Source organism: Oryza glaberrima, chromosome 3, assembly GCF_000147395.1.
Source record: "Oryza glaberrima chromosome 3, OglaRS2, whole genome shotgun sequence".
Lineage (NCBI taxonomy): Eukaryota > Viridiplantae > Streptophyta > Magnoliopsida > Poales > Poaceae > Oryza > Oryza glaberrima.
The window spans coordinates 14,067,396-14,095,375 of NC_068328.1; the positions used below are offsets into that span (position 1 = coordinate 14,067,396).

The window sequence follows — 27,980 nt, forward strand, 5'->3', positions numbered from 1 at the left end:
CGAGAGCATATAATTCAATTTATGGATATAGTCGGATTTTAATCATGATGAGTTAAGTTATGTATGCACAACTCTACCAATGCACAATGATGTTGGCAACCGAACCAGGCAGGAGAAGTCAACCCTACGAGTGCCATCTTTGAGTGACTTTGATTATTTGACACTCATGAACTCTGAATTGTTTTTATTTTATCACTTCTTGTAACACAGCATGATAAGTATGCAATTCGGGGAAATTGACTCTCTTGCCCATTTTTCCACTTTTTTGGATATAGTTCATGCGGGAGGAGACGAACTGGCAACAACTAATGGACGGTGATGGCACCAACCTCCTTCTCTGATGACGAGCCATCGCCGCTGCCACCACCAACGCAGAGAACCACATAGCAAGTTGGTTGCCTCTCCTTGCCAGAGCCAGCCGCGACGAGCCCGAGGGCTTCATATTAGTCTGCTATTGAGCTCGAGGATGCCAGATCTACCCTGACCACCTCAACTGTGCCTCCACTTCAGGTGCTCTATTCCTCCATCTCCCCACCATTGCCCATCTTTTCCCTCCCCACGCTGTGGGGGTGATCTTGCTGCTCTCGCAAAGCACCATGACGAGGTGGACGTAGCATGCATGATCTTCACCTCGCACCACATGTCCTCAGCATTGCCATCACCTTTTGGTGGATCATCTGGTAGGCTAGGGTAGCGCTAGTATGCATGTCGAGGTAGCACTGTGTTACCCCGAAGTCCTGAACTCCTCGCCGAAAACTGCTCCACGAACCCCGCTGCCATCTTGTTGGTGGTTTTTGTTCTTCTAGCGCTGCTCGCCACCATTGTCGTCATCGTCGAAGATTGGGTTAGAGTACCTATGGAGAGTGAGAAGGCAGCGATGGGGATTAGGAGGATCTGCGTATGAAGGGCAGGGGTAGCATGGTTATTTTTTGTTTGGTGCGACAAGGCCCATGTGATGTGACAGTGATGTAGTATATTGTGTTCAAAATGGCATGAGAGCATTGGCTGTGGTGTCTCGATGGGAAAAAAAAATCAAAGTCGACCAGGAGAGCACCATTTGACAGTGTGGTATTGAAGCAGCTAGCAAAAAGTATAAAATCTCACATGTTCGGTTCGATATCGCTTGCTAACACCAAACAATGTGGGACTCATGCCATGTGTGCAATTTTTTTAATGAACCAGTGCAAAGCATGCTAATTTCATTGAATAAAATGGAAAAAACTATACTTATACAGGGTTTTAAAAGAAAAGCTATGCTAAGACGTTAAGTCATATAGACTTTTTACTCCTGCAAGGGCTGAATGTCATGTGCAGTTAACGATTAAAAAAATCCCATCTCTTTCCATTCTTAACCTGCTCACTCAGGCCCAAACATTTAAACTGGCTCTTCCGCCGATAACACAAGGCAACACTCCAGCGCCTTCTATCTCGGTGGCTTCCACCTCGTACAGTCGCACTATAACGTCTCCTAGGGGCCCCTCCATCTCGGGTGACGTTGCCTCTTTGCTGCTAGCCTCCACCATGCACTTGGCCACCGCCTCCTCTCCGGCGGCCTTTGCCTCATGTGGCACCACCTCTGCTTCGCCGTTGCTGCCTCGCAGTCCAGCCACCACAAAGGCTTCTTGCTGGATGACCCTCATCTTGTATACTCATTGTGTCTATTACCCCCTCATTTTTATTTTTTTACTAGCATTATACCCGTACACCGTAACGTGTGGAAATAAATTTTCTCATCCATCAACAAATTGAACGAATTAACAAATCCTTGATACCAATATTTTGAATTAGAAAATAAAAGTAAAAAGGAACTAGAAAAAGATGGAAGATGAATTTATGACATATAGTGTTTTTTTTTTCAATTCTCTTACACAAGGACTCTTGACATTAGCTAAATATCCAAACAGCACATACTTGTAATTTGCACTTGCATGTAGCCTTCTGCCTACTTCGTTTCTCTACTCTGCATGCTTAGTTTATGGTTGAGTTCTAACACACCGAGTTCTCTGTTTCTCAAGAATAGTACTATCTCCGTAAAAAAAATATAATAACTTTTAACTATATATCTAAACATACTGTTATGACATGTAGCCCCAAGTTTAGTCTCTCTCCTGCACTTCTGCTTCATCCTCTAGCAGATGCTGCTTGAAGCAGCAAACGGCAACGTACGCCTCCCATATGTTTACTTTCTTTAACTACTAATTTGTGCTCAGATTATTTGTATTAACTTTCCTGGGAAGTTAGATTGTATATGCATCATCAATTGGCAAGAATTCCCGGTTAATCATATTAGGTAGCAATTCATGACCGGTAGGAATTCTTATACCCTTGAGCTCCGATGATGAGTAATTATTCACAATCAGGGAGTGTTCTCGTGGACTCTATTTTTAATAAATTTTCAACTGTCTATCATTTAATTCATTTGTTTGTCTTTATCGTTGAATAATTGTCATAAACCCACTTTAATCCATCATCTACCACCCATCATCTATCTATAATGCAAGCCAACTGTGCAATGCATACACGTCTTAATTCTGGCTCTTTGCTGGCATCTCTTCATTGCAGGAGGAAACCATGTCACTAAGCATAAACCATAAAGCTCCAAGAAGATATTATGCAAGACACTGGTAAAACCAATACTTTTCAGGGCTTAATGATGCTTAACATGAGTGCTAAACGTATTAATTAAAGACCATTTCTTTTCATTCCTTAGCTGGTTGTTGTTGTTGTCACTTCATGAGTGTCCACTTCACTACAAATGTGACCGTACGAGAGAGACAGTTCAATTTAAACCGCGTCTCTGATAATGAACCTCGATCATATGGGGTGATTAGAAGAAGCACGCGTTTCTTCTCTGCACGTATATGTGATGATTGGCCAAGAGAGGCCTGGCCTCGGTCGATCCTTTTTTTATTTTTAACGAAATCGGCAAGCTACCAATTTTCATTGAATAGAGAAGTGAAAATTGTACAAAAAGTAAGTAATTAAAAGTTTTGAGGCCTCGGCCCTAGCGGCCAAAAAAGGTTACACTTTCAGCCATGCGGCAAGGTGTCTCGTGCCCGCGAGGCTCTACGTTTTTGCTTCTTCCTTTTATCTTGGAGAGTATATTTAAGGCCGACATCTCTTTGTGTTGGAAGATCCTCCGGTTCCTCTCATTCCAAATTTCCCATCCGACCAACAAGGTTAGCATATGTAGTGCTTTTTTCGGCGCTTCTCTCGTATTAACCGTGGCCTCCCACCACTCATGTACCGTCGAGGCCGGCTCCCAAAGCGACAGGCTTAGATGGTCGCAGTCCATCCATCGTGCAATCTCCTCCCAGATTCTTCTCATGTATCTACATCCTTCTAGTAGGTGAAGGGCCGTCTTCTGAGTCTGACAATAGAGTGGGCATGTGGAGCCATTTGGCTATCCTCTGGTTGTTAGTCTGTCTGAGATCCAAACTCTGTTTTGGAGGACCAACTAGGCAAATGTCTTGCACTTGCGTGGCGCCTGGCCTCGATCGATCGAATAAAGAAGACATGATGTTATTCAAAGCGTCATGGGTGCTATTTCAGAGACGCTAGTAGCTAGTTTTTTTTATCAGTAGTTAGGCCTACCACGGGAAGGGTATTGGGTAACCCATATCCATACCTAATTTTATTTGTCTCCATCTAAAAAAAATATGACCCATACATAAATTAAGTGGGTATTACCCAATGGTATGGGTAACCCAATGGATAAGAGAAGAGACATATGTGGGCTCCACATGTAGAAATGGATCAAAATTTGTACAAAGTTGCTCTTTAATATAATAAATCATCCCTCCAAATTTCAGTCAAATTTGATAAGATTTTGTAATGTGAGTTCGAGTTTAAAAATTTTAGGTCCGAATTTTACACCATAGCAAATGGGTACAGATGAAGTGGGTAAAATGGGTAATATCTTCCCCATATTCAAAATTTAAATTGGTAATTCTTTTACCTATACCCTACCCAAATAAAATGTGTATGGGTATGGGGATGGGTACTGAATACCCAGTGGCAGGCTGATCTGTATAGTGCGTGTCACCTGCTTGGTGTTCCATGCCTCCATGGTGATGTGTTGCCGTTTCATGAGTGTTCACTTCGCTACAAATGTGACCCTATTGGAGATAAAAAGAGAGCCCTTCCTTTCTTTTTTTCCCCAGGCTAGAATGGAAAGATGCTGCTTGATTGATTCTTCTAAACCATCCTGTTCATGCTTGCGCAAATAAGAAAATGTCACTTCAGAGCTTCATCCAACCCTGTATACAGGGGTGAAGACAGCTATAGAAGGCTAAAGCTGCTGGATCGTTTTTACGATGAGATCGGCAATGATTACTTATGACGAGTTTAAGTAGTGCTGCCGCAAGATTTTGTCTGCTCTTCGTGCTGTTTTTTTTTTGCCAATTTTTATTCGATTATAAGCGTATCGTTGTAAAGTTTTTCGACCCGGTTTCCCTCGTAACCTCGTAAACTGAGAAATTCATTGTCCTTTTAGGACTTTTCTTCAGAGAAAAAAAGATTGATCAGCATGGATATATATATGCTAGTCTTTGCACTACCACGAAAGGCACGCACAAGCCAGCATTTTACGTGCTGGAATAGCGAAAACCGACGCCTAGTATTTTTCTCACCTTCATAGGCTGAAAATAAAAAAAACCGATACCTTTAAACGACTATAGGTACTGGTTCTTGAGAAAAACCAACACCTATACTATAGGTGTCAGTGTAAAAGAACCAAAACCTTTAATATATTATAGGTGTTGGTTAATTAAAAACCGACACTAAAAAAACTGAACCATTCCGGATCTAACTCTTTTTAGCGTGGAAGCCAGGGGGGGGGGGGCTTATCTACTCACCCCCTCCTCTCGGCCGTATCTCTCTCTCTCCAGCTCTCGAGCTCTCCTCCCCTCTCCGCCGGTTCCCTCTCTCGTCCTGCCCCCTCCTCTCTCGCCTCCTTCGCCATCAGCGGATCCGGTAGAGTCGATGGCATTGGCGGCCCCCGCGGGCTGGATCCGACGGTCCTTTACCCTCTTCCTCTCCATCCCTAAGCTTCTCTCGCGAGCAGATCCAGCAGAGGCAGCGGCGATGGCGTTTCCGATAGTCTTTCTACCCTCTCCCCTTCCCCCTCTACCCTAATCTTTTCCCACGGTGGCGATGATGGCATCGGTGCTCCCACGGGCGGATCCAGCGGTGGCGCTTCCGACAGGTGGATCCGACGGAGGTGTTTCCGGCGGGCAGATCCGGTAGCGGATCCGGATCTGCCCCAAGCTTCTCCCGTAGCGGATCCGGTGGCGGTGGCAATGCCGGCGGCTCCCGTGGGCGGATCCGGCTTGATTGTTGTTGTGTTGTTGCGATGATGTTGTTGTTGTGTTGCTGTGATACGGACCGATGGATTGATTTTGGGGGGCGAAGTAGGGGGAATGTGCTCGGTGATGATGCATTGAGCATTTTTTTTTCATCCCGGGAACCTTAAAGGTACCGGCACCTTTGAGGAGACTCAATGGTGCCGCCTTCTAAGTGTAGGTTGGGAAATCCGACACCTATTACCGCTTTCCAACTTGCACCAAAGGTCTTTTCTGTAGTAGTGTTGACACTTCATTCTTCAACATGCCTCTTATACATGTACATGGTGATGAGTGACAATCCTTGCATAGATTTGAATTGGCAGTGATTTACCTTGTATTTGAATACATGTTCCATATAACATTGTGATACCACCTGAGATTGAATGACTCAACAGAATGATTAGATTGATAGAAATGTGGAGTACATATATAAGCGTAATCCTTCCATTATCCACTTACAGCAAGAAATATCGGGAGGATCGGCTAAGCAAAACACGGGTACATGCCATATACAAGTGAAACACTACCATTTTCTTCCATTTTTCATGTTTTGCAAGATGAACTGTGCCAAAAATGGGTTCAGAGTTCAGACTCTGTCCGCCGCAGGAGGATCATCTTGTAGTTGCAGATGAGGGCCGGCAGCAACGACGGTGTTAAACCTGAGCCACTTCCTGGACCTGCACACCCTCATGGCGCCGTGCCAGCCGACGCCGAGGGCCGTGAGCGCGGCGGCGACGGCGGAGACCCTCCACCCGGCGACGGCGACCACGTACGCCAGGAACGCCGACGGCACGAGGCACATGGCGGCGAGCGCGGGGAGCGGCAGCGGGACGCGGTAGGGGCGCTTGAGCGAGGAGGGGCTCTCCTCCCTCGCGCGGAGCCGGAGGAAGGCGGCGAACTCGAGCAGCGCGCCGAGGCTGTAGAGCAGGTTGGCGGTGGCGACGACGTCGTCGAAGCCGAGGAAGGAGACGGCGACCGAGACGGCGGCGGAGGCGGCGACGGCGACCCACGGGGTGGCGGATCGTCCGGGGCCGCGGCGGGCGAAGACGGAGGGGAGGAGGCCCAGCTCCGCCATGCCGAGGAGCTGGAACGCGCCGCTGCTCAGCTGCGCCTCGAACAGCCCGACGGAGGAGAGCACCGCGCCGGCCTCCGTCCAGTACTTGAGCCACCGCCCGCCGATGATGCCTGCATAAAATAAATCTCTTAGAAATCAGGGTTTTAAATTTAGAAATTGCTATTTCTGCTGGGGGCACCGAAATTTTAGAAATTTTAAATTTTTTTGGCCGAAATTATTTAAAATTTTGACTGATTTTGAATGAATTTGAATAATATTTGGTCAAATTCTCAAAAATATGCAGAAAAACAAAAAATTCCATGTGAGATATGAGCTTGCTGGCGCGGGGGGGGGGGGGGGGGGGGGGATTTCAGAAATTTCGAAACGAAATTTCAAACCCTACTTGAAATAAGGTTGTCGTATGTTCTGTAAAAACTTCTTTGGGCAATGCGTGTCACCCTGTCCATATTCGTTGACGCTGGATTTGAAACACGTTGGGTGGAGTCATGTACAGATGATTACACCACCACACTTATGCTTCTTTTAAAGCACGATATTGGTTTGAATAATTTGTCCTTAATCTTTTGTGTAGAAAGAGTTACAAAAGTGGAACACGATAAATTTCATATTAGGATAAACTTGAATATCTATTTGTTTATATGCAAAACCTGATCAAGTTAACTTGTGGTAGTTACACACGAAACTGCTATTCGGCGACCAGTCATGCGCGCCTCTCTCCGCGCGACTGGACACGTGTCACGTGCGGAGAGGGGCGCCGGACAGCGCGCCGCGCGGGAGGAGCTCCGTGTTTTCCATTTTTTTTTCTTTTCGGTTTCTCTTTTTTTTTGTTTTTCTTTCGTATTTTTTTCGGTTTCGTTTTTCTTTTTTTCTTTCCGTATTTTTTTTGTTTTTAATACGTATGTATGCAAACTTTGTATACGTAAAAATATAAACTTTGTATACGCATGTATAAAGTTTGTATACACGTATGCAAGCTTTGTATATGCGTATATAAGGTTTGTATATGTGTATTATTTTGGGTTTTATATGTACATATACAATTTTGTATACATGTATACAAAGTTTGTATACATATATAAAGTTTGTGTACATATTTATTTTTAGGTTTTTTATACATACGTATACAAATTTTGTATACACGTACATAAAGTTTGTATGCATATATATAAAGTTTATATACACGTATTTTTTAGGTTTTTTAATGTGTATATATTTTTTATAGTAGTAGTACTAATAGTAGTAATAATAGACTAGTAGTAGTAATAGATTAGGAGTAAAAGGTACTAGCAGTAGTCGCGCGCGGCCCCAGGCGCACGATTAGTCGCGCATTAGGCGTCCCCAGTTACACATCCTTAATAATGTTCTTTTATGATTGAGGTTATTTATGATAGGTAGTAATCAAGAATTTATGATGCATGTATAAATAAAAAAAACGTACTACCTCTATTCTAAAACATAGCAATATAATGGATATATCTAAGTGCTATAAATCTTAACATATCGATCCATGTTTAGATTTATCAGTTTTATAATATTAGAATATATCATATCTATATTTAGAATAGAGACAGTAATATACTGCTAGCTTTATATCATCCGACCATGATCTTAATTTATGCTTACTTTTGTCTGTTTTGGTAGCTGTGTGCTTGTTTGTTTCATAACCGATCTAGGCATTGGTCCTGCTTCGGCATGTTGGTGTTGTTGCTGATCTTATTGTTCTCTTGCCTTGGCTTTTGCGATACCGGAACAGACAAGGCATTGTAAGTAGCTTTGGTAGAGCGGAACAGATATGCAACTGCCCCTTGAGATTTCTCAAAACTCACTAGCAGCTTCGTCACTGCTATAACCCATTTTGTTCAGACAGAGGTGCTGTGTGTGGGTCAAGGATATGTGTATTACAATATCAAAATTGATCCTAAATGCCTGTACAATGATAGATGCTACTACTCTGTTTTCTATTATTAAGAATATTTTGTTTCATTAGAAAAAAACTTTAATTAACAATATATTTACCAATAATATAATTTATGTGATACAAAAGCATAATTATAAGTAAGTACTTCTGAATATAAATCCATCTATCTAATAGGGGATACAAATTTGTAAATTTGTCACCTAACATCGCACATTGATAATAATTCTAAAATTGCAGTAGTATGCAATGTGTAATTTTACTCCTTTTAACTATAATTGTGTTGTCATATTTAGCTTTACATTATTTTTATTTAGGTTTGAATATTTTTTATATAATTTGTAAAGTTTATGAATTGTAAATTTATTTCATATATTGTTATGTTTAAATATGTTATTCAACCTTTTTAGAAGAAAAAAAAGGAAGAAGCAATGAGAATCACTGATTACCATCAAAGGTAGAAAAAAGTGACAAAAATCTAGACGTACGTTCCCAATGTAATAAGATCAATTTTACGCCATAAAAATTATATCATAATAAAGTAGTGTTGTCCTAACCAAAACAAAGTATGGCATACAGTTTTCAATGAAGGATGTACTATATTAGGTTTTTTTTTTTTTGAAGTTATATAGAGCGAAAAGAATAGAGGATCGATCGGCTCACTATAGTGGAGAAACTTTGAGGGGAGACATATTACAACGAAATAGAGGGTGACACATGCTTTAATTTGCACTGGTACTACCATCTTTCTTGAATCAGGCAAGTAATCGATTTTCCTTTTCCTAGTTCTCTACATAGCAAATTCTTTAAACAATGTACAATTACATATTGCAAGAGTTATGAATCTAAAGTAGTGTAATTAAAAATGTGGAATTTTCAGTATGGATATATAGAATTACTGCATAAAAAATATATATGGTTAAAAGTTAACTGTTTCTCTTTTTGTGGCGCCACTACCTATGTTCTTTCCCTTTCAATTTTTGTTCCTAACCATGATGTGCTTATTCTCGCTTAATCCATCTCTCTTTTCTGTGAAAAATAATCCGATTTTTTTTATCTGAGCAAAACAAGAAATATTTTTTTTCTAAGCAGGGCGGTGTGAATTTTTATTTATAAACAGGACGGCGTGATTTCGTAGCATCCTGTTAGCCTAATTAGACGCAGTCTATCTGGAGCGTCCAGTCTTCCAGCGGACGTGACGTTGTTATATATAGCGTCCAAACTTCCTAAAAACAGAATCCCCTATTCATCTTCTCACAGTAAAAACCCCAAATGAGAAACCCACCATTGAAGCACCGATCAAGGTTGTATGATTACCTCTTTTCTATTTTTGCATTCAAGAGGAAATGAGTAAATCCTGTGTAGTATTCTTTTCTTTATTGATACGTTAATCGCACTAATACTGTCTCAGGCAATAGCTGTTTCGTGCTTACTCCCCCCGTCCCAAAAAAAAGACAAACTATGGGTTTCCGTGTCCAACTTTGACTGTCCGTCTTATATGAATTTTTTTTATAATTCGTATTTTCATTGTTGTTAGATGATAAAACATGATTAATATTTTATGTGTGACTTGTCTTTTTAATTTTTTTTATAATTTTTTTAAATAAGACGGACGGTCAAACGTTGGGCACGGAAACCAGACTTTGTCTTTTTTTTGGGACGGAGGGAGTATGTTTTAGAGGACAATGACTGAAATATGAGCAACAGCCATCGTAGCAAATGCTTTTAAGCTAACTAGGAAAGTAGCCCGCGCACATGCGCGAGCACCTAGATTATATAATTTAGTGTTGCTTGAAATTTTATTATGAATGTTTATGTGTAGGTGACTTTTCTTAAATATTTTATCAATAATTTGTTTTGAATTGGTTTTTTCTACTTACCCCTCCAACATGTAGATTCTAAACCAAAATTACTTTGAAACCGTACTATCATTTGTTCATATGAAACTATCATTTGTACTACGCGTGTTTCTTCTTGTTTTTTAATATGTAGCACATCTTATTTTGGGAATTTCTAAACTTCAAGTAACAAATTTTATTGTATATTATAGATATCTTTATGGATTTTACGATATATTACTCGATGATATTTTTTATTAAAAATATGGCCAGTAGGATTGTTTCATCTCATTAAAGACATACTTCTACTCACTTCTCCTTTTATTTCATATGCTTTATTATTTTCTTTGGAAATAAATTTAATTTGCAATAAGAGCGCAATTATACTGATCTAATTCTATATGTATAGCATTTCTAGTTTTAGTGCCATCGACTAAAGTACAGTTTTGTTAGGTCGTCAATTCTTCTTATAAAGCACATTTTCATTTCGTGAATTCTGATATATTAGTTTAGCATGATTTGTACTCTCTAATGAACCAAACTTAGTATAAGATATTCACATACCATGCGTTTTTAATAGAAAACAAAGAGGAAAAAACACATGGTATGTACTCTCATAACTTATATGGTCGTAAATAGGATTGATACTTTAGGTTATCCCCTTATGGGCAAATAGACTGGATTCTACATGTTAAACATACCTATATAATAATATGATCCATATCATTATTTTCTCCAAGAGTTCCATCGTTTCAATTATGCTTATGCTTATGCTTATGCTTATTTATATTGCTTGTGTTGTGGGTAAAACTTTTGTACACGTGTCTTTAGCGGTTCAAAAACAAATGCTATAAAATAAACCACAAAAAACCCCCCACGAAATCAACTTCAAAATTAAGTTTTAAAATTTAAATTTTGACTTATAAGCATAAGCATAAGCGAGATGATGAGGCTAAAAGATTTGTCATAATTCTAAAATGCCATGCAAAGTACCAATATTTGACCTATTACTTGTTGACATTGTAGTACTGATTTAATCGTGGAAATTTATGAACTAATAACAGATACTTAGTAATATGCTCTATATTATCATCTTTCATAATTTTCATATATGTTTGGATTTTATTCAAAGAATCAAAATATGACCTAAATATAGCAATACTATATTGTTAATTTAATGGTAAATATAGATAATTTATTAGCCATGCATGTTTGTAAAATGATATATGATATAATAATCTATGTTGTTGTTTTTTCTTCCCTAAGATATAATGCAAATGGTCAAAATACTACCAGTAATAATATTAACATATATATATATATATATATATTAAAATATACTCAACATGTATCTTAAGTAATTGATTTAATTCAAAAGATTACAATGGCGTGAACATAATTTTTATATGTATAATTTAAAAGTTATAGCGATTTAAATTTATTATGATAAACAATAAATGTTACCTAATTATATATAAAAAAAAGAGCAAAGGAGAGGGAGGAGGATCTAAGGGGTGTGCCGACACGTGCATATGCAGGCGAGAAAGATGGGAGGTCTTGTTTGATTGTTTTAAGATAAATCTAATTTAATGGTGCAAAATTATGGTTCCATCCGTTTAAGCATACATTAATAGCTAAATGTTTTTCCTTAAAAATTTTAAGATTTCTCTAATTGCCACGTGGCAGCAGTACAACTCAAAATGATATATTATTTTACATGTTAAAATATGTTTAGCATGTATTACTATGGGCATTGAATTGTGGATTTAGTTGCGAAATATAATGATTCAAATAGATAAAAATCGGATATAAAACTTGAAAGTTACTGTTGATGGATTGAAACTTGATGACTTCCTAATTAACTTGTGTTTCTATCCCAACTAATACTCAACAAAGGGAAGAGGAGAGAGGCATGGACACGTACGGTGAAAAGGAGAGAACCATATACATGTATGCATGGTTGGATGAAATCTGTTATGGAACAACTTATATCTTCAATTACCGCAGAGAAAAAAAAAGGTGGAAAGAGCGAGGGACAGGCCTGATGCTACCCACGCATACGGGAGGGTGCATATTGTGCCGGATTTTTTCTTTTAAGAATTTCTAAGATTTTGTTTAGTTTGTTTGAGTGCCACGTGGTGGCTTAGGAGTATTTGTAGGAAACCACATGTCAGTTTGAGAGCGTTTATAGGAAGTTTAATGAACTTTTAGTATATAATAGAAGATTTATCTGTTCAATTCCTGTTTTGTCAACATAACAAGATGATTAAGGAGACAATAGTGTGCACATAATCTGGAAAAAATGAATTAGTTTTACTTTAGGACCAATCATCGTACAATCCTTATTTTTTAGTTGCAGAAAAAAAATACACCAGTTGTAAATTGTTGGACATGCTCTATTAATTTTTTTAAGACAACTAGTAAGATGAGGACTACTCTAGATGGGAGAGCAACTCCAATAGAATGGCCAAATGGCTGGCCAAGTTAAATTTTAGCAATTCTAACAAAAAAAAATTGTGCTCCAACAGACTCTCCAACCGAATGGCCAAGTCATCTGGTTGGCCAAACCTGAGTTCCCGCTAGCCAAATCTAGCCAGTCAAGCCGGCTGGCCATCCACTCATCTAGTGGGACCCACGTTCTCTCTCGCTTTCTCTCCCCTCCCTCTCTCTCTCTTCTCGCACAAGCACGGGAGCTCAGCCAAGTAGCGGCGGCGGATGGGGATGGTGCCGAAGCAGCGGCTGATGGGGGCAGAGCCGGAGCGGCGATGGCAGGCGGATGGTGATGGAGCCCAAGCTCGGCCAGAGCTGCAACAGCGGGCGGAGCCAGAGCGGCGAGGGCGGGCAGATGGGCAACCCGCTGTCCGCCAAGGACGACGCCGAGGCTGCGGCCCGCAAGATGAAGGACGACTTCAACGCCTTCACCGTGTCCAAGGCCGACGACCTGGCCAAGCCGCTCAAGGACGCCGGGATCCCCTACAAGATCCACATCTCCGCTGTTTGCCCCTCGCCTTCCGCCGCCCTGCCGTCGCCGACCCGCGGCAGCAGCAGATGAGGATGGAGCCCGAGCGCCGGTGGCGGAGGCGGATGGCAGCAGAGGGGAGAGGGGAGGGGGTTTGGAGTTTGGAGAGAAGGGGAGAAAGATGAAGAAGAAGAAAGAGTTGTAGAGATTGACATGTGGGTCCTATTATCATAGACTCATAATAGAGAGGATGAATGAGGAGGCTGTTGGAGTAAACAATGAGTTTGACTTGCCAAATTAGATGGAGAGTTGGCCAAATAGACATTTGGAGAGTTAGATTTGGAGAGACTGTTAGAGATGCTCGTTGATCGGCTGCAAGAACTGATGGAGAGCTAGGCTTATTAGATGGAGATCAAACTTTAGTTCAGCAAACTGAAAAAAGTGTTTCAGAACATTTCAGTGCAGTGCTGTGGATGCCCCATTGCCAGTACAAAATCTCAATAGTTTGGGAAAATGTAAGTTGTCGTTAGCTTGTTTCATATACTTGTTTCCAAAAAAAGAATGATTGACTAATTTTTACCCTATGTATGCAGGATAATGATGGTGCAAGTGTCAGGTATCACCATGTTGACATTCCATACTATTATTTATGTGAGCAGCTATTGAAGAGGCTTAGATTTTATCAAGTTGCTCAGATGGTTGGAATGAGTATAGACAGATTTCTAATTGGAGCATTAGTAGAATGATGGCGTCCTGCAAGATGTGAGTTGTCTATGGGCTTATCAATTTAAGTTGAGCCTATCATAGGCAAGTCAGAGGGTCCATCGATTGATGAAATTGAGACCTTACAAGGAATTACTCCAGTAAAACATGTGATGAAGCAAAAAAAAAAAGCGAAAGGCAGCTGATGGTGACTTGGAAGTTACGGGATGATGACATGTTCTAACTACTCCATCAGCTTAAAAAAATTACGGGATCAGTTCAAGTTGATGCCAGATAATGCAATGAAAAAAGGCAAATTGAGCATTACACTAGAGCATTCATTTTGGATATTCTTGGATCATTGGTTTCTGACCTAGTAAAAGATATGTTTTCTCCCAGTACCACGAATCTGAGAAAATGATTATCCGATTCGTTATACCGAAAGGGGTCAGTATAATCCTCAGCTCCTATGGAGACGGGATGTCACAGGCCACAGGGTGCAGGCTTTAGGTGACCGCGAGGCAAACTTCTTCTGTTACTGTCTTTATATTCCCTTTGTTTTTCTTTATTTTTTTTTTGCGGGGATGTTTTTATTTATGTTAATTTATCTCAAATTAAAATGGCAATAAATAAATATATCTTTTCTCTTGTTTGACAAATTATCTGTATGCTCTAGTGTTGCATCTTCATTTTGTTGAGGTACTTTTCATTTTCCAATGCTTGCTTGTATGTTTGAAAAGAGTTTCTAAGCTGTCATGCTGGCCGTCGTTATAATGCCATTGAGAGTGCACTGTTTGATAACCATGTACCTGCTGCGTCGGCCAAGTAGCCGTTCTCCCACGCCTCCGGCGGCGCGTCCGTGGCGCCGATCGCCGCCATGAGCGGCAGCAGGTAGCTGACGGCGATGAGCACCACCGCCACCGCGAGCGCCCGCGGGAACGTCCGCTCCGGCCGCTCCACCTCGCCGGCCATGGTGCTCGCGCTGTCCCAGTAGTTGAGGTTCCAGAAGAGCGTGTTGAAGAAGAGCCTCCAGTCTCTCTTCCTCCCCTTCACCTGCGCCGCCCACCGCCGCGGCCGCGTCCTCGGCGCCGCCATCGCCGTCATCAGCACGAACGGCGCCAGCGACACGAACCCCAGGGCGACGGTGCCCCACCCCACAATGCTGAGGCCGGTCAGGTTGAGGAAGGAGAGGAAGACGGTCATGCCGAGCACCGTGCCCGTGCGCGCCCTGCTGCCCGGGACGGCGACGGCCGGTGCGACGCGGCCGAGGTAGTCGGCGACGAGGGCCGGGAACGCGGCGAGGTTGATGACGCAGCTGAGGTACTTCCACGTGCCGAGCAGGGAGCCGGCGAGCGGGCCGAACGCGCGGTCGGCCCAGACGACGAAGCCGCCGTTCCCCGGGAGCGCGGCGGCGAGCTCGGCGGTGACGAGCGACACCGGGACGCCCCACGCGAAGGGGAAGGCGAGGAAGCCGAGCAGCGCGAACAGCGGGCCCGCCGCGCGGACCGCCCGCTCGGCGCCGTACGGGCCGCCGGCCACCTCGAAGTAGATGAGGAAGACCAGCGGCAGCAGCGTGAGCTTGCTCCGGTGGTGGCGCTCGGCAGTCGCGCCGCCGCCGCCGCCCTGGCCATGCACGGCGGCAGCTGCTTGGTGATCTTGCTGTTCATCATCTTGTGGCGGCATCGCCGCGGTGGCGCCACGCTCTTCTTGTTGTTGCTCTCGCTGCGATGGTCTCTGGTTCAGTTGGATTTCTTGGTCCATGGCGATCGAGTGAGCTTAATTAATTATACTAGCTAAGTAACACAAGTGCAAGCTAGTTAGTGTGTTCCCAGTGCCCTGCATTCTTGTACGCATCGTGTGTATATAACCTGGTTGATTAAGGTGGAAAGTATTTTTTTGCACCCGGGTGCAATAGCACTCAAGTGGAGAGACGTCAGATTCGCATTAGGATCCATGCGTACACCTGAACATAGATTAGTATTTCCGATGTTAAACAGGATCACATATTTGTAAAATGATGCATCATACATATGTACAACTAACCAGGCCCTGTCGTGTCAATTTAGTGGCCTAGAACGAAGTTAGAAAAATGGGCCCTTTAATAAGATGACGTGGCCGGAAGGGCGGCGGAGGCGAATAGGCGATAGCACGGAAGGAAGCCAAAATGATGGAAATTTCTTCATGTAGGTGTGTCTCTTTCTCTCCTGGGCTAATAGGCTTCCTAATTTCTATGGGCTATTATCTACAACATATATGGGGTTGGGCCCCTTCACTTTGTGGGCCCTGTGCGGTGGCACAGCTCAACCCCGCCCCCCCCACCCCCCAACCTCCCCTGTGGCCGGGCCTGTAACTAACTATTGTATGAGTGAACAGATTATTAGGTTGGCTGTAGATGATATGTGTTAATTTTTAAAGATAGTAGTTGACAATATTATTAAACTTGCTCTTAGACTGACTTAAAAGTTTAATGTAAGAAACTACATGAGCTTATGGAATTATATTCCTTCTTGCATACAGACTTCGTGGGTACACAAGTCTATATATGGTTAGTAACTTTGCACGTGGTTCGGTACAGATGACATGTGTCAGAACGTGCAACTATCGATCAGCCTACTCTATGGATGTCTAACTGTTCACTGCAGATGTTGGGGCGGCAAAACAAAATGAGAAGAAAAGAGAAAGATGTATGAAAAAATAAAACCATTACCCTAATCATGCGATAAGACTGAGCTTAGTGACCTTCTTGCCAACTTATTATAGCTAGTACTTTTTAATTTATATACTCTTTTCTTAAGTGGTGTCAAGTGTAAAAGAGAACATTTTTCTTCACTTCTTTTGCTATATAGAGTTCATTTCTTCTTTTTTTTTTCAATTGGTATATACATATTATTTCCGATGGAGGTTCATATCTTTGTTCTAAGATATAGGACCTAATATCGTACAAATATTAGGCTAGTACATATGTATCAAACCTTATACCTACATGTATTAGTCTGATATCAACGGGTATCAGGGCTACTAAGTCTTGTATTGATTGGTATTAGACCTGGTACCAATTGGTATCGCATAGGTACCGACGGGTATTAGGAGTAGTAACTCTGGTATCGACGAGTATCAGACCTGATATTGACCTGGTACTAATAAGGGTAACAAGTTTGTACTGACCAATATACTCTACCTAGTACCGATCGGTATTAGCTTAGTACCGATGGGTATCAGGAGTACCATGTGTAGCATCGATGAGTATTAGACCTAGGGCCTGTTTGTCACAGCTCCAACTCCAGCTCCACCTCTTCTGGAGCTGGAGCTCAGCCAAACAGTTTCAGCTCCACCTAAAATGGGAGCGGGCTTGGGTGGAGGTCTCTCACAAAATAAACTAGAGAGGTGGAGTTAGGTTTAGGTAACTCCACAACTCCACTTCAAACCCAACTCCTAGAGATAAATATAGGAGTTGGAGCTCTATCAAACAGGCCCCTAATACCGGCTTGGTACCAATAGAGGGTAACGTTATTGGACCTAGTGCTGATTGGTATAGTCTTGGTATCGATAGGTATCAGGGGATGATGTCTGATGCCGACTAGTATCGCTCGACACGAGTACCATTTGGAAGGTATATATGTGATGATACTTTTAAGCATCAATTAAGTATCATAGACATGTACTGGTCAAGACTATGAATATATGTGTGGTGAGAACTTGATAATGAGAAAAGAGCTAGATGGAACTACCGAACTAGCCCAACCGAATGGAGTCGAAACCTCCCACCCTTTTGTCTCTAGAACCAACCAAACTTGACTAGTAGGTTCAGCCCGATAAATACATATCAAGATGGCTTGACACATAATGGATGCATATGGCGTGTGTCAGGCGCTCACGTGTCGGGAGTTGCGTGCTCGCATGGAGTGGGAGAGTGAGTGGACGCATGAGCATTTGAAATGGGGGGTTATACCATTACGGCGGTATAATAGTTGTGCCCTTATAGAAATAGTTTTGCATCCATTACGATTTGGTCTCCGATCAGGTATTAAGATGATCTATCTTAAAGTCGGTGCAAATGCCCTGCGAAAAAAAAAGAAAAAAAAGAAAAATCGGTGCAAATGGACAGCATCTGAATTTAGATTCTTAATCTCTTATTTTAGCTGTTCATTTCATATACAAAATACGTGCATAAGATCATTTCATTTCTTTTGGCTAGTATGTGTTCATAGGTGATATAAAGAGAGATTTTCTTTTGTTTTTTTTTTACCTCTCGTCGCCATTAACGGCGGCAAGCGGGAGGTCGACCTCGTGTGCCCACTCGACGCACCTCGTCTCGAAATGGCGGCTCCTCACCTGGTTGGGAAGGTAGGTCAACCAGGCCTTGAGCCCCACGCGCCACGGCAGCGTTCTCCCCTCCGCCTCCCTCCCCACCCTCCACGTCACCTCCTCGGGCAGCTCGTCGCCGGCCACCACCAGCCCCCGCATCTTGCTGAACGCCCTGCCCGGCCCGCCGTACCGCCGCCGCATCCCGTTGCGCGGGTCACCGGCGCCGCCATTGTTGTTGTTGTTGTCGCCGCGCCACGCCGAGATCTCCGTGCCGGTGGCCGGGTCGCACAGCACGCCCTCGAACACGCCGGCGCTGCCCTCCGCCTCCTGCTCCCACCGCCAGCTCCGGTTGCGTGCCCGGGCCGACGACCGCGTCTTGGCCTTGATCCTCGGAGGGACGCCGCCGTTGGCTAGCTTCGTGGCGCCGGCGGCGGCGAAGGCGCCCTTGACGGTGCGCGTCGTCTCGACGTCCTGCTCCGGGTTCCCCGTCGACCGGCCGAGGCTCGGGCCGGTCGCGTACGACGCGCCGAACCTAGGGCCGACCCAGAGGCGGAGACGGGACGGGAAATGGCGCTCGCCGTCCATGGCGTCGTCGTGAGCGTCGCCACCGTCGGCGTCAGCGTCCGCGTCGTCCCTCCGGAACCCGAGCCGCGCGACGCGTACCCGGACGTTGTCGACGCGCACGGCGACGGTCATGAACCTCTCGCCGCGGCGAGCGCGCACGGCATACTCCAGCTGCGCCACGACCTCCAGCTGCTGGTGCACCAGTCCGTACCTCAGCGCCGGCTCCTCCGGCGCCTCGTGCGGCAGCGCCGTGATGGGCGCCGTCGTCGATGCCGCGCAGGTGACACGGGGCATGGCGAGCACCGGCGCGTATCCTCTCAGAACCCACAGCCCGTGCACCTCGGTGGCGTACGACAGGCACGCCGCGGGGAGCGCGCGCGGGCGCCGTGTCGCCGCCGGCGCCGGCTGATCCGCATCCGCTTGCATCTCCCGTAGCAAGCACAGCTTGGCGAGCATGTAGCCGAGCGACCGCATGAACCGCTCCTCGACGTCCGGGCCGAGGGAGGCCAGGAACAGGGCGAGCGCTGGGCGGCAGTCCACGAGAGCGCGCTGGATGTCGGCGCCGAGAGCTTGGAAGAAGAGAAACCCGGTGTCGGCGGGTGCCTCGGTGGCGCACAGCCAGAAGAGGCGCAGAAGGAGAGTCAGCGAGAAGAATGAGGCGGCAGAATCATTCCCGATGCCGGCGACGATCTCCTCGTCCAACTTCGACTCCGGTGCGCCGCCGACTCCGAGTCCGAGGTTTCCGCTCAAGCAAGAGACGGACGGCGAGAGCGTGATCACCTCGTCGAGCAGCCTCGCCAGCAGCTGCCGCTGCAACGCGACACCGGAGGCGGCCTCAAATCGACCCGACGTCCACAGCACGCGCGCTGCGCCGCCATTGGTGCTGTTCAAGGCGAGAGAGAAATCTACTAGAGTGTTCTCTTCCTCATCACCTTCAGCCAATGCGACGTGGTCGGCCTGCAGGACAATGGACGTGGTGCCGTCAGCGAAGGCGGCAAGGGCGACAACGGCCTGCGGCGGCGGCGGCTCCTCGCCGGCCAGGCCGGCCAGCCACGGCCACACGTCGTCCATGAGATGTGGCAGCGATGGCGTTCCGCGCGCGCGGTGTCTATTGGTTTGTAGGATGACTACGGGCGATGGAGCATGTGTGGTGGTTGCAGTTTGTGGCGCGGAACGGAGGTTTGTAGTGTGGAGCCGCGTGTGCCACAAAAGAGGAGCTGGGTTAGTACGTGGATATGAATATGATCATGTCCGCCTCCTTGTCGCCATTTCATGGATGTCCACTTCACTACAAATGTGACCATTTCAGATTTGAGAGAGACAGACCGTTCAATTTAAACCGCGTCTCTGATAATGAACCACAATCGTACACGGTGATTAATTAGAGGAACAAATATGAAAACGCCAACTTTAGAGCTTCATCCAACCATGTAATTAGTCTTGTACTAGTATAGCTTGCAATTAGTCTTCTACTAGCAAATATTTCGAGTTTCTTACCGTGTTTCATCTTTTCGCAAGACGAAATCTGCCAAAACGGGTTCAGAGTTCAGACTCTACCAGCAGGAGGAGGAGGAGCATCTTGTAGTTGCAGACGATGGTCGGCGGCAACCGCGGTGTTGAACCTGAGCCACTTCCTGGACCTGCACACCCTCATGGCGCCGTGCCAGCCGACGCCGAGGGCCGTGAGCGCGGCGGCGACGGCGGAGACCCTCCACCCGGCGACGGCGACCACGTACGCCAGGAACGCCGACGGCACGAGGCACATGGCGGCGAGCGCGGGGAGCGGCAGCGGGACGCGGTAGGGGCGCTTGAGCGAGGAGGGGCTCTCCTCCCTCGCGCGGAGCCGGAGGAAGGCGGCGAACTCGAGCAGCGCGCCGAGGCTGTAGAGCAGGTTGGCGGTGGCGACGACGTCGTCGAAGCCGAGGAAGGAGACGGCAACCGAGACGGCGGCGGAGGCGGCGACGGCGACCCACGGGGTGGCGGATCGTCCGGGGCCGCGGCGGGCGAAGACGGAGGGGAGGAGGCCCAGCTCCGCCATGCCGAGGAGCTGGAACGCGCCGCTGCTCAGCTGCGCTTCGAACATCCCGACGGAGGAGAGCACCGCGCCGGCCTCCGTCCAGTACTTGAGCCACCGCCCGCCGATGATGCCTGCATCGAAAATCACGTCAAATCAGACGGCCAATCTGTAAAACTTACATGGGCTGGGCTGAGATTAAATCGAGCCTAACATGTTCATATTTTACGGGGAATAAGGCCGTCCCTCAACTTTACACCGAGTTTTTTTTTTACATCCCTTATCCTCAATATCAAAAATCTTCATTCCTAAACTGTATAAAAGCTTCCAATTTAGGTCTATAAGAGTATAGACGCCTGATTTCGCTGACGTGGCATCCCAGTCAGAAAAATAAAAAAAAAATAAAGTATGCAGGGCCCACATGTATATGGCGGCGGCGGCGGGCAAGCGGGCGAGCACGACGAGCGAGCGTGTGGCAGGCGAAGCAGGCAGGGGTGGCGGGGCGACAAGGCAGCACCGGGATCAGGGTGCTCATCGGTGTCATCCCCCTGCTGCCCCAGCGCCTTCTCGTCGATGTCACCGTGGTCGTCGTGGGAGAGGGGGGAGAAGATGCCGGCCGCGCTCCTCCATTATCTGGCCCCATGTCGTCGTCGTCGTGGGAGAGGGGAGAGAGGTGGCTGGCACGATGACATCGCTGGCGGCGAGAGGCGGAGGGGATGACGCGCAAAATAGTGGGCACGCGCGGCCGACGCTCGTGTAGTGCTCGCGCCGCCCCGGGAAGCGGAGCAGGTCAATGTGGATCTCCTCACGAAGCGGAGCAGGGGGCAGGCGTCACCGGAGTTGGGCGGCGACGGGGCGCCAGCAGCTGCTGCCGCCGCTCTCGTTCGCCGCCACCACTCTCGTCTACCATCGCCGCTCTCGCCTGCTGCCCCTGCATGCTTCGCCCACCCCTCTTGGGTACTGACATGTGGGCTCAGGGTTTTTATTATTTTCCAAATCAAATTGCCACGTAAGCGTCATGTCAATGCCACGTTAGAGGAAGACCGAGTAAAATTAACCACATAGCAGCTACGTCAACTGTAATCGCCATCCAAACCTCCTTGGACTTATTTTACACCGGTTTTGACAGCTGAGGGATCTGTTGTATCCGGTTTTCTGGTTGAAGGACGAAAATCGGATTCGCTGACAAGTTAAGGGATCTCATATGAACTTATTCCTGTTGATAATGCTATCCTTGGGCCAAATCAGCCATCAATTGCACATTTATCTCCGGCCCAGCCCAGTCGGATTGCGCACAACATATAAAGTGGGAAGGGGTCTTACTATTTACGTGCTGTACTGAAATAATACCGCAATTCTTCAATTTCTCCTTGTATATTTTAACAAAAACCATTTTAAGATGCAGGGTATGTTAGATTTTGATCTCTGGCTAACGGGTTTGAGAATGTGTGGTGGGTTTGGTCCACTCGAGCAACGCGCTTACATGACAGAGCAGAGTTGTCAGCTCGCACACAACCTCAAAAATCTCATGCGGCAATCGGTTCGTGCACCTAATCTATTAACTTAATAAGAAATAAAAAAAAAAGTCTCCATGTTCGCTCCCACGGTCTAGAAATTCTCATATTAATCGGAGAAAAAAAAACAGAGTCTATATAGAAATACAATTTAGAAATAACTGAAAATCGGAATTAAAAATAAGGAATATTGAAAGAGGAGACTAGAGTCCATATACAAATACAATTAAGAAATAATAGAAATTCGGAATTAAAAATAAGAAATATTATAAGTAGAGTATAAAGTCTGTATAGAATACAATTAAGAAATAATATAAATTCGGAATTAAAAATAAGAAATATTAGAAGTAGAGTATAAAGTCCATATATAAATACAATTAAGAGATTATAGAAATTCATAATTAAAAATAAGGAATATTAGAAGTAGAGTATAGAATCCATATAGGAATTTAAAACTAACTAAAATTCGAAATAAACATAATAAAAGTTTTAAAACTAACTAAAATTCGGAATAAACATAATAAAATTAAAAGTAGAGTTTAGGGTTTGTATAAAAATACAATTTACCAATAACTAAAATTCGAAATTAAAAAAAACATGGGAAGAAGAGTCTAAAATCAATATAGGAATACAATTTAGAAGTAACTGAAATTCGAAATTAAAAATTAAAGAATATTGAAAGACGAGTTTAGAGTCCACATAGAAATACAATTAGAAATAATAAAAATTCAGAATTAAAAATAAATAATATTGCAATAAGAGCCTAGAGTCTATATAGAAATACAATTTACAGATAATGAAAATATGGAATTTAAAAAAAGAAATATTGAAAGACGAGTCTAGAGTCCATATAGGAATATAATTTAGAAATAACTAAAACTTGATATTAAAAATAATTAATAACTAACACGTAGATAAAATACAATATGAATATTGCACATTAGTAGTCAATATGAATATTTATATAAAATTCAATATGAATTAAAAATAAGGAATATTGAGAGAAGGGTCCATATAAAACCCAATACGAGATTAATTAATATTCGGAATAAAAATAAAAATAAAATCCGAAATTAGCAAAATTAAAAGAAGAGTTCAAGTAGAAATACAATTTAAAATTAATTAAAATTCGAAATTTAATATAAGCAATATTGAAAGAAGAATCTATATAAGAACCCAATACGAGATTGATTAATATTCAAAATAAAAATAAAATAATATCCAAAATTAGAAAAACTAAAAGAGAATTTAAGTAGGAATACAATTTTGAAACAACTAAAATTAAAAAAAAATATTAAAAGAACACTATACGGTATTAATTAAAATCTGAAAAAAATAAATTCTGAAATTTGAAAAAGAAAGAAAATATTTCAATTAGGAATACAATTTATAAATAACTAAAATTCGTGAAAAAAAATAAATACTATTGAAAGAAAAGATCACCTAATACACATGATGAGATAATTCAAGTAACAGGCCTATAAAGGAGTAGAGCGGTGGCGGTTGATACGATATATAAAAACTGTTAATAAAACATCAAATAGAATCCTAATGACGATTAAAAGGAGGAACGATAGGCAAGTCGTGAAGCAAATGGGTAAGGCGGTTGTCGGGATTTCTAGAAAGTAAAAAAATAAACCTCATTGATAACCATATTCGATTTTTAAAATCTCAATGATAATAAAAAAGAGAAGCAGCGGGCGGGGTGTATAGGAGTATAGTTGTAGAACAGCCGACGGTTGGGGGACTTCTAGAAAATAAAAAAATGAATTCCAACGATATTTATGTTCGATTTTTAGAATCCCAATGACAATAAACAGTAGGCATCGTTTGACGAGACTTCTAAAAATTATAAAAAATAAAACCCAATAAGATCATAATCTCTACAAACTACAAGGTCCAATTTTTAAAGGTCCAGAACTTCTAAAAAGTAAAAAAAAATCTAATGATAATCATGTTCGATTTTAAAATCTTAATGACAATAAATAAGGGAGGCAGCGGACAAGCCATAAAGAGTACAATGGCAAAGTCGCTGACGGTTTGGCGGGACTTCTAGAAAGTAAAAAAATAAACCCGAATGATAATTATGTTCAAAATTTAAAATCCCAATGACAATAAAGAGAAAAGACAGTGGATGGGCCATAGAGGAGTATAATTGCAGTGTTTGACGGGATTTCTAAAAATTATAAAAATGAAACCCAATGAGACAATAAACTCTAAGAACTATATGATCCAATTTTTAAAGGTTTCAAAGAGAATGAATAGAAATAGTGGTAGATCGAGCAAGCAAATAAAGAAGGATATGACTGAAGTAAGGGGTAGCATAGCAGCTGATGTGACTTTTAAAAACTATATAATTGGAAATACGAGGATGATAAGGTTTGGTCTTTTAAAGTCTTAAGAGAACAAGATATCTATTTAATAAATTTTAAGTAAAATCATACTGAAAAATATATGATTTTATTTGGGTGCTAGACGCGCAATTGCGCGGCCCACCTAGCTAGTTATACTAATAATATCTAGTCAAGTATTATGTATATTATATCATTAGATTAATATTTTTAAAAATACTTTTATGTGATACTAATTTTATAGTTATCGATGACATAATATGAAATAAATGAATGGTCAAAGTATGTTATTTAAGGTCATGCAAAAATATATACCCCTACTCCTTATGATTTACTCCCTTCATCCCTAAATATTTGACGTTGTTGATTTTTTTAAACATGTTTGACCATTCATCTTATTTAAAAAAATTTAAGTAATTATTAATTCTTTTCCAATCATTGATTCATTGTTAAATATACTACTACTATTTAAGTTTTTTTTAATAATATTCGTAAAATTTTTTAATAAGACGAACGGTCAAACTATTTAAAAAAGTCAACATATAGCGTCAAATATTTAGGGACGAAGCGAGTAGAACAGAAGGAATAGTTCCGTGCTAGTAGAATTTACTGTTTGTTCTTTACCGATTTTGGCATTGACTCGTTGGTTGTTGCCCTCTACTGTGGTGTTGCCTTGATTTTTGCGATATACTGCTACTGTATACTGTATGGATTATGGAAACACATATTCGAACCATCGAATTACAGATTTCGTGTGTCAACAGTGGGACGAATTTATTAATCCTAATTAGTCCATCATCAGTAAATATTTACGCCTAATTAGTCTATCATTAGCAAATATTCACTGTAGCACCACATTATCAAATCATGGCGTAATTAGTCTTAAAAAATTCATCTCGCAATTTACATGCAAACTGTACAATTGGTTTTTTTTGTCCACATTTAATGCTCCATGTATGTACTGTCGAAACATTTTATGTGACAAACAAATCGAAAGTTTGAAGGGAACTAAACATAACGTACAGTGAATTGTAGTTTTGGTAGAGTGGAATACTTGTAGCTGGTCCCTTGAGATTCCTCACAAGCTTCGTCGCTGTAAGGGCATCCACAATGTGGTGTAAAAGTAGTTCATAAGCAATAGAATATTTTATTCAGCCATCTATAACCATTGTGCAACTAGTCTATATGAAAAAAATAACAAAAGATACCCATATGCATATAGACTACCCATATGGAATAAATTATATTATCTATCTCTACTCCTCTCTCTTCTTCTATTGATACCTTGTATCTATATACACTGTGGAGATTGCTATAGGGAAAAACAATTTATGTGGGTCCCATCTATATGGATCACTTTGACATATACATTGGTGGTGATGCTCTATCCCATCTTGTCGAGAGTGGTGTTTTTCCTTTCTTTTTTTTTTATAAGATTGAGAATTGAATGGAACGCTGAAGAGCCGAATAGATGAATGATTGAACTGGCATTGTCATTCGCGATCATGTGGGTGACGTGCTCCTGACTTCATGGAATATGTATCGCAGTTGTCAGTGGGCCGAGGAAGCAGAAGCGTTTGCGCGCAGAAACGGGCTTCGGCTAGCAGCAGAATGGATTCAGACGCCGGTTATCCTGGAAACTGCCCGTGCCAACGTTAAGGCTAGCCTGTTGTGGCAGACTATCCAGGAAATTAAGGCTCTCTTTACTCCGTGTGCCAAAATTTTTTTAAATATATGGACATACATTTCAAGTAATATTAAAAAAATTTTATATTGATACTTTTTAAAAAATTACAGTGTCTTTTGTATTGGGAGAAAAAGAAAAAGAAAAAAAAAGAGAAAAAGGACCCCGATCGGGGACTGACGCGCCCAGCTTCAAGTGGAGGCGTGTGGGATGGGGTGATGGGATGGTGTGAGCCAGTTGGGTTGGACTGAGAGGGTCGAGGAGGGGTTGGGCTATGACGGGGTGTATAATAGTTATTCTGACTCGTGTCGAATTAGATATGAGCAACATATAACCAACTCAAATGTAAATGATGTATTAAAATTTAGACGAAAACATCATCAATTTTTGTATAATAATATAATAATAATTGAGAAAATAATGGCCACTTCTTCCACCAAGAAAATGTAAGGTTGGATCTTTTTCATATGATGAGTAAATAACTCATAAAGTAATAAACAACGGCGACAATTACCGGTACGGCGATCTGCCGGAGACATCATGTGTGTTTTGTTTGTTGATAAAAGAAGCTGTGACATCATCAATATCGTAATCGCGTCAGCGTATATACGTACACACGTACTACGTACCTGCTGCGTCGGCCAAGTAGCCGTTCTCCCACGCCTCCGGCGGCGCGTCCGTGGCGCCGACCGCCGCCATGAGCGGCAGCAGGTAGCTGACGGCGATGAGCACCACCGCCACCGCGAGCGCCCGCGGGAACGTCCGCTCCGGCCGCTCCACCTCGCCGGCCATGGTGCTCGCGCTGTCCCAGTAGTTGAGGTTCCAGAGGAGCGTGTTGAAGAAGAGCCTCCAGTCTCTCTTCCCCTTCACATGCACCCGCGCCGCCCACCGCCGCGGCCGCGTCCTCGGCGCCGCCATCGCCGTCATCAGCACGAACGGCGCCAGCGACACGAACCCCAGGGCCACCGCGCCCCACCCGACAGTGCTTAGGCCGCCCAAGTTGAGGAAGGAGAGGAAGACGGTCATGCCGAGCACCGTGCCCGTGCGCGCCCTGCTTCCCGGGACGGCGACCGCCGGGGCGACGCGGCCGAGGTAGTCGGCGACGAGGGCCGGGAACGCGGCGAGGTTGATGACGCAGCTGAGGTACTTCCACGTACCGAGCAGGGAGCCGGCGAGCGGGCCGAAGGCGCGGTCGGCCCAGACGACGAAGCCGCCGTTCCCCGGGAGCGGGGCGGCGATCTCTGCGGTGACGAGCGACACCGGGACGCCCCACGCGAAGGGGAAGGCGAGGAAGCCGAGCAGCGCGAACAGCGGGCCCGCCGCGCTCACGGCCTGCTCGGCGCCGTACGGGCCGCCGGCCACCTCGAAGTAGATGAGGAAGACGAGCGGGAGCAGCGTGAGCTTGGTCTGGTGGTGGCGTTCGGCTGTCGCGCCGCCGCAGCCATGCCTGGCGACAGCTGCTTGGTGCCCTTGCTGTTCATCATCTTGTGGCGTCGCCGGCGCCGGCGCCGGTGCGGTGGCGCCGCCATGTTCTTGTGCTTGTTGCTGTCGCTGCGGCGATGGCCTCTGGTTCAGTTGGATTTCTTGGTCCATGGTGAGCTCACTCATGCGAGCTTACTTAGTTGCTAGTGTTCTCTTCATTCGTGTTTTTATAACCATAACCTGGTCGGCCAATACGATCTGACCTTAACGAGGCGATCTGAATTTAAATCGT

At 44.0% G+C, this 27,980-nt stretch overlaps 2 protein-coding genes across 5 annotated transcripts; both read right to left on the minus strand.

Moving 5' to 3' along the window:
* Positions 1 to 5,759: 5,759 nt before the first annotated feature.
* On the minus strand, positions 5,760 to 27,929 carry LOC127768597 (probable polyamine transporter At3g13620). Of its 4 annotated transcripts, none has more exons than XM_052294206.1 (3): positions 26,896 to 27,929; positions 25,606 to 25,675; positions 5,760 to 6,530 (listed from the first exon to the last, which is right to left on the minus strand). In XM_052294206.1, exons 1-3 carry the CDS (start codon positions 27,872 to 27,874, stop codon positions 5,999 to 6,001), a joined length of 1,581 nt encoding a protein of 526 aa, XP_052150166.1. In that variant the 5' UTR covers positions 27,875 to 27,929; the 3' UTR covers positions 5,760 to 5,998. The 4 variants fall into 4 exon arrangements, with proteins under 4 accessions (XP_052150166.1, XP_052150167.1, XP_052150164.1 ...); XM_052294204.1 differs by lacking the exon at positions 5,760 to 6,530 and adding an exon at positions 20,003 to 20,851; XM_052294207.1 differs by lacking the exon at positions 25,606 to 25,675.
* Positions 17,948 to 19,892, minus strand: LOC127768595 (uncharacterized). Its single transcript, XM_052294203.1, has one exon. The coding sequence runs from the start codon at positions 19,772 to 19,774 to the stop codon at positions 18,077 to 18,079; it is 1,698 nt and encodes a 565-aa protein (XP_052150163.1). The 5' UTR covers positions 19,775 to 19,892; the 3' UTR covers positions 17,948 to 18,076.
* Positions 27,930 to 27,980: the final 51 nt, after the last annotated feature.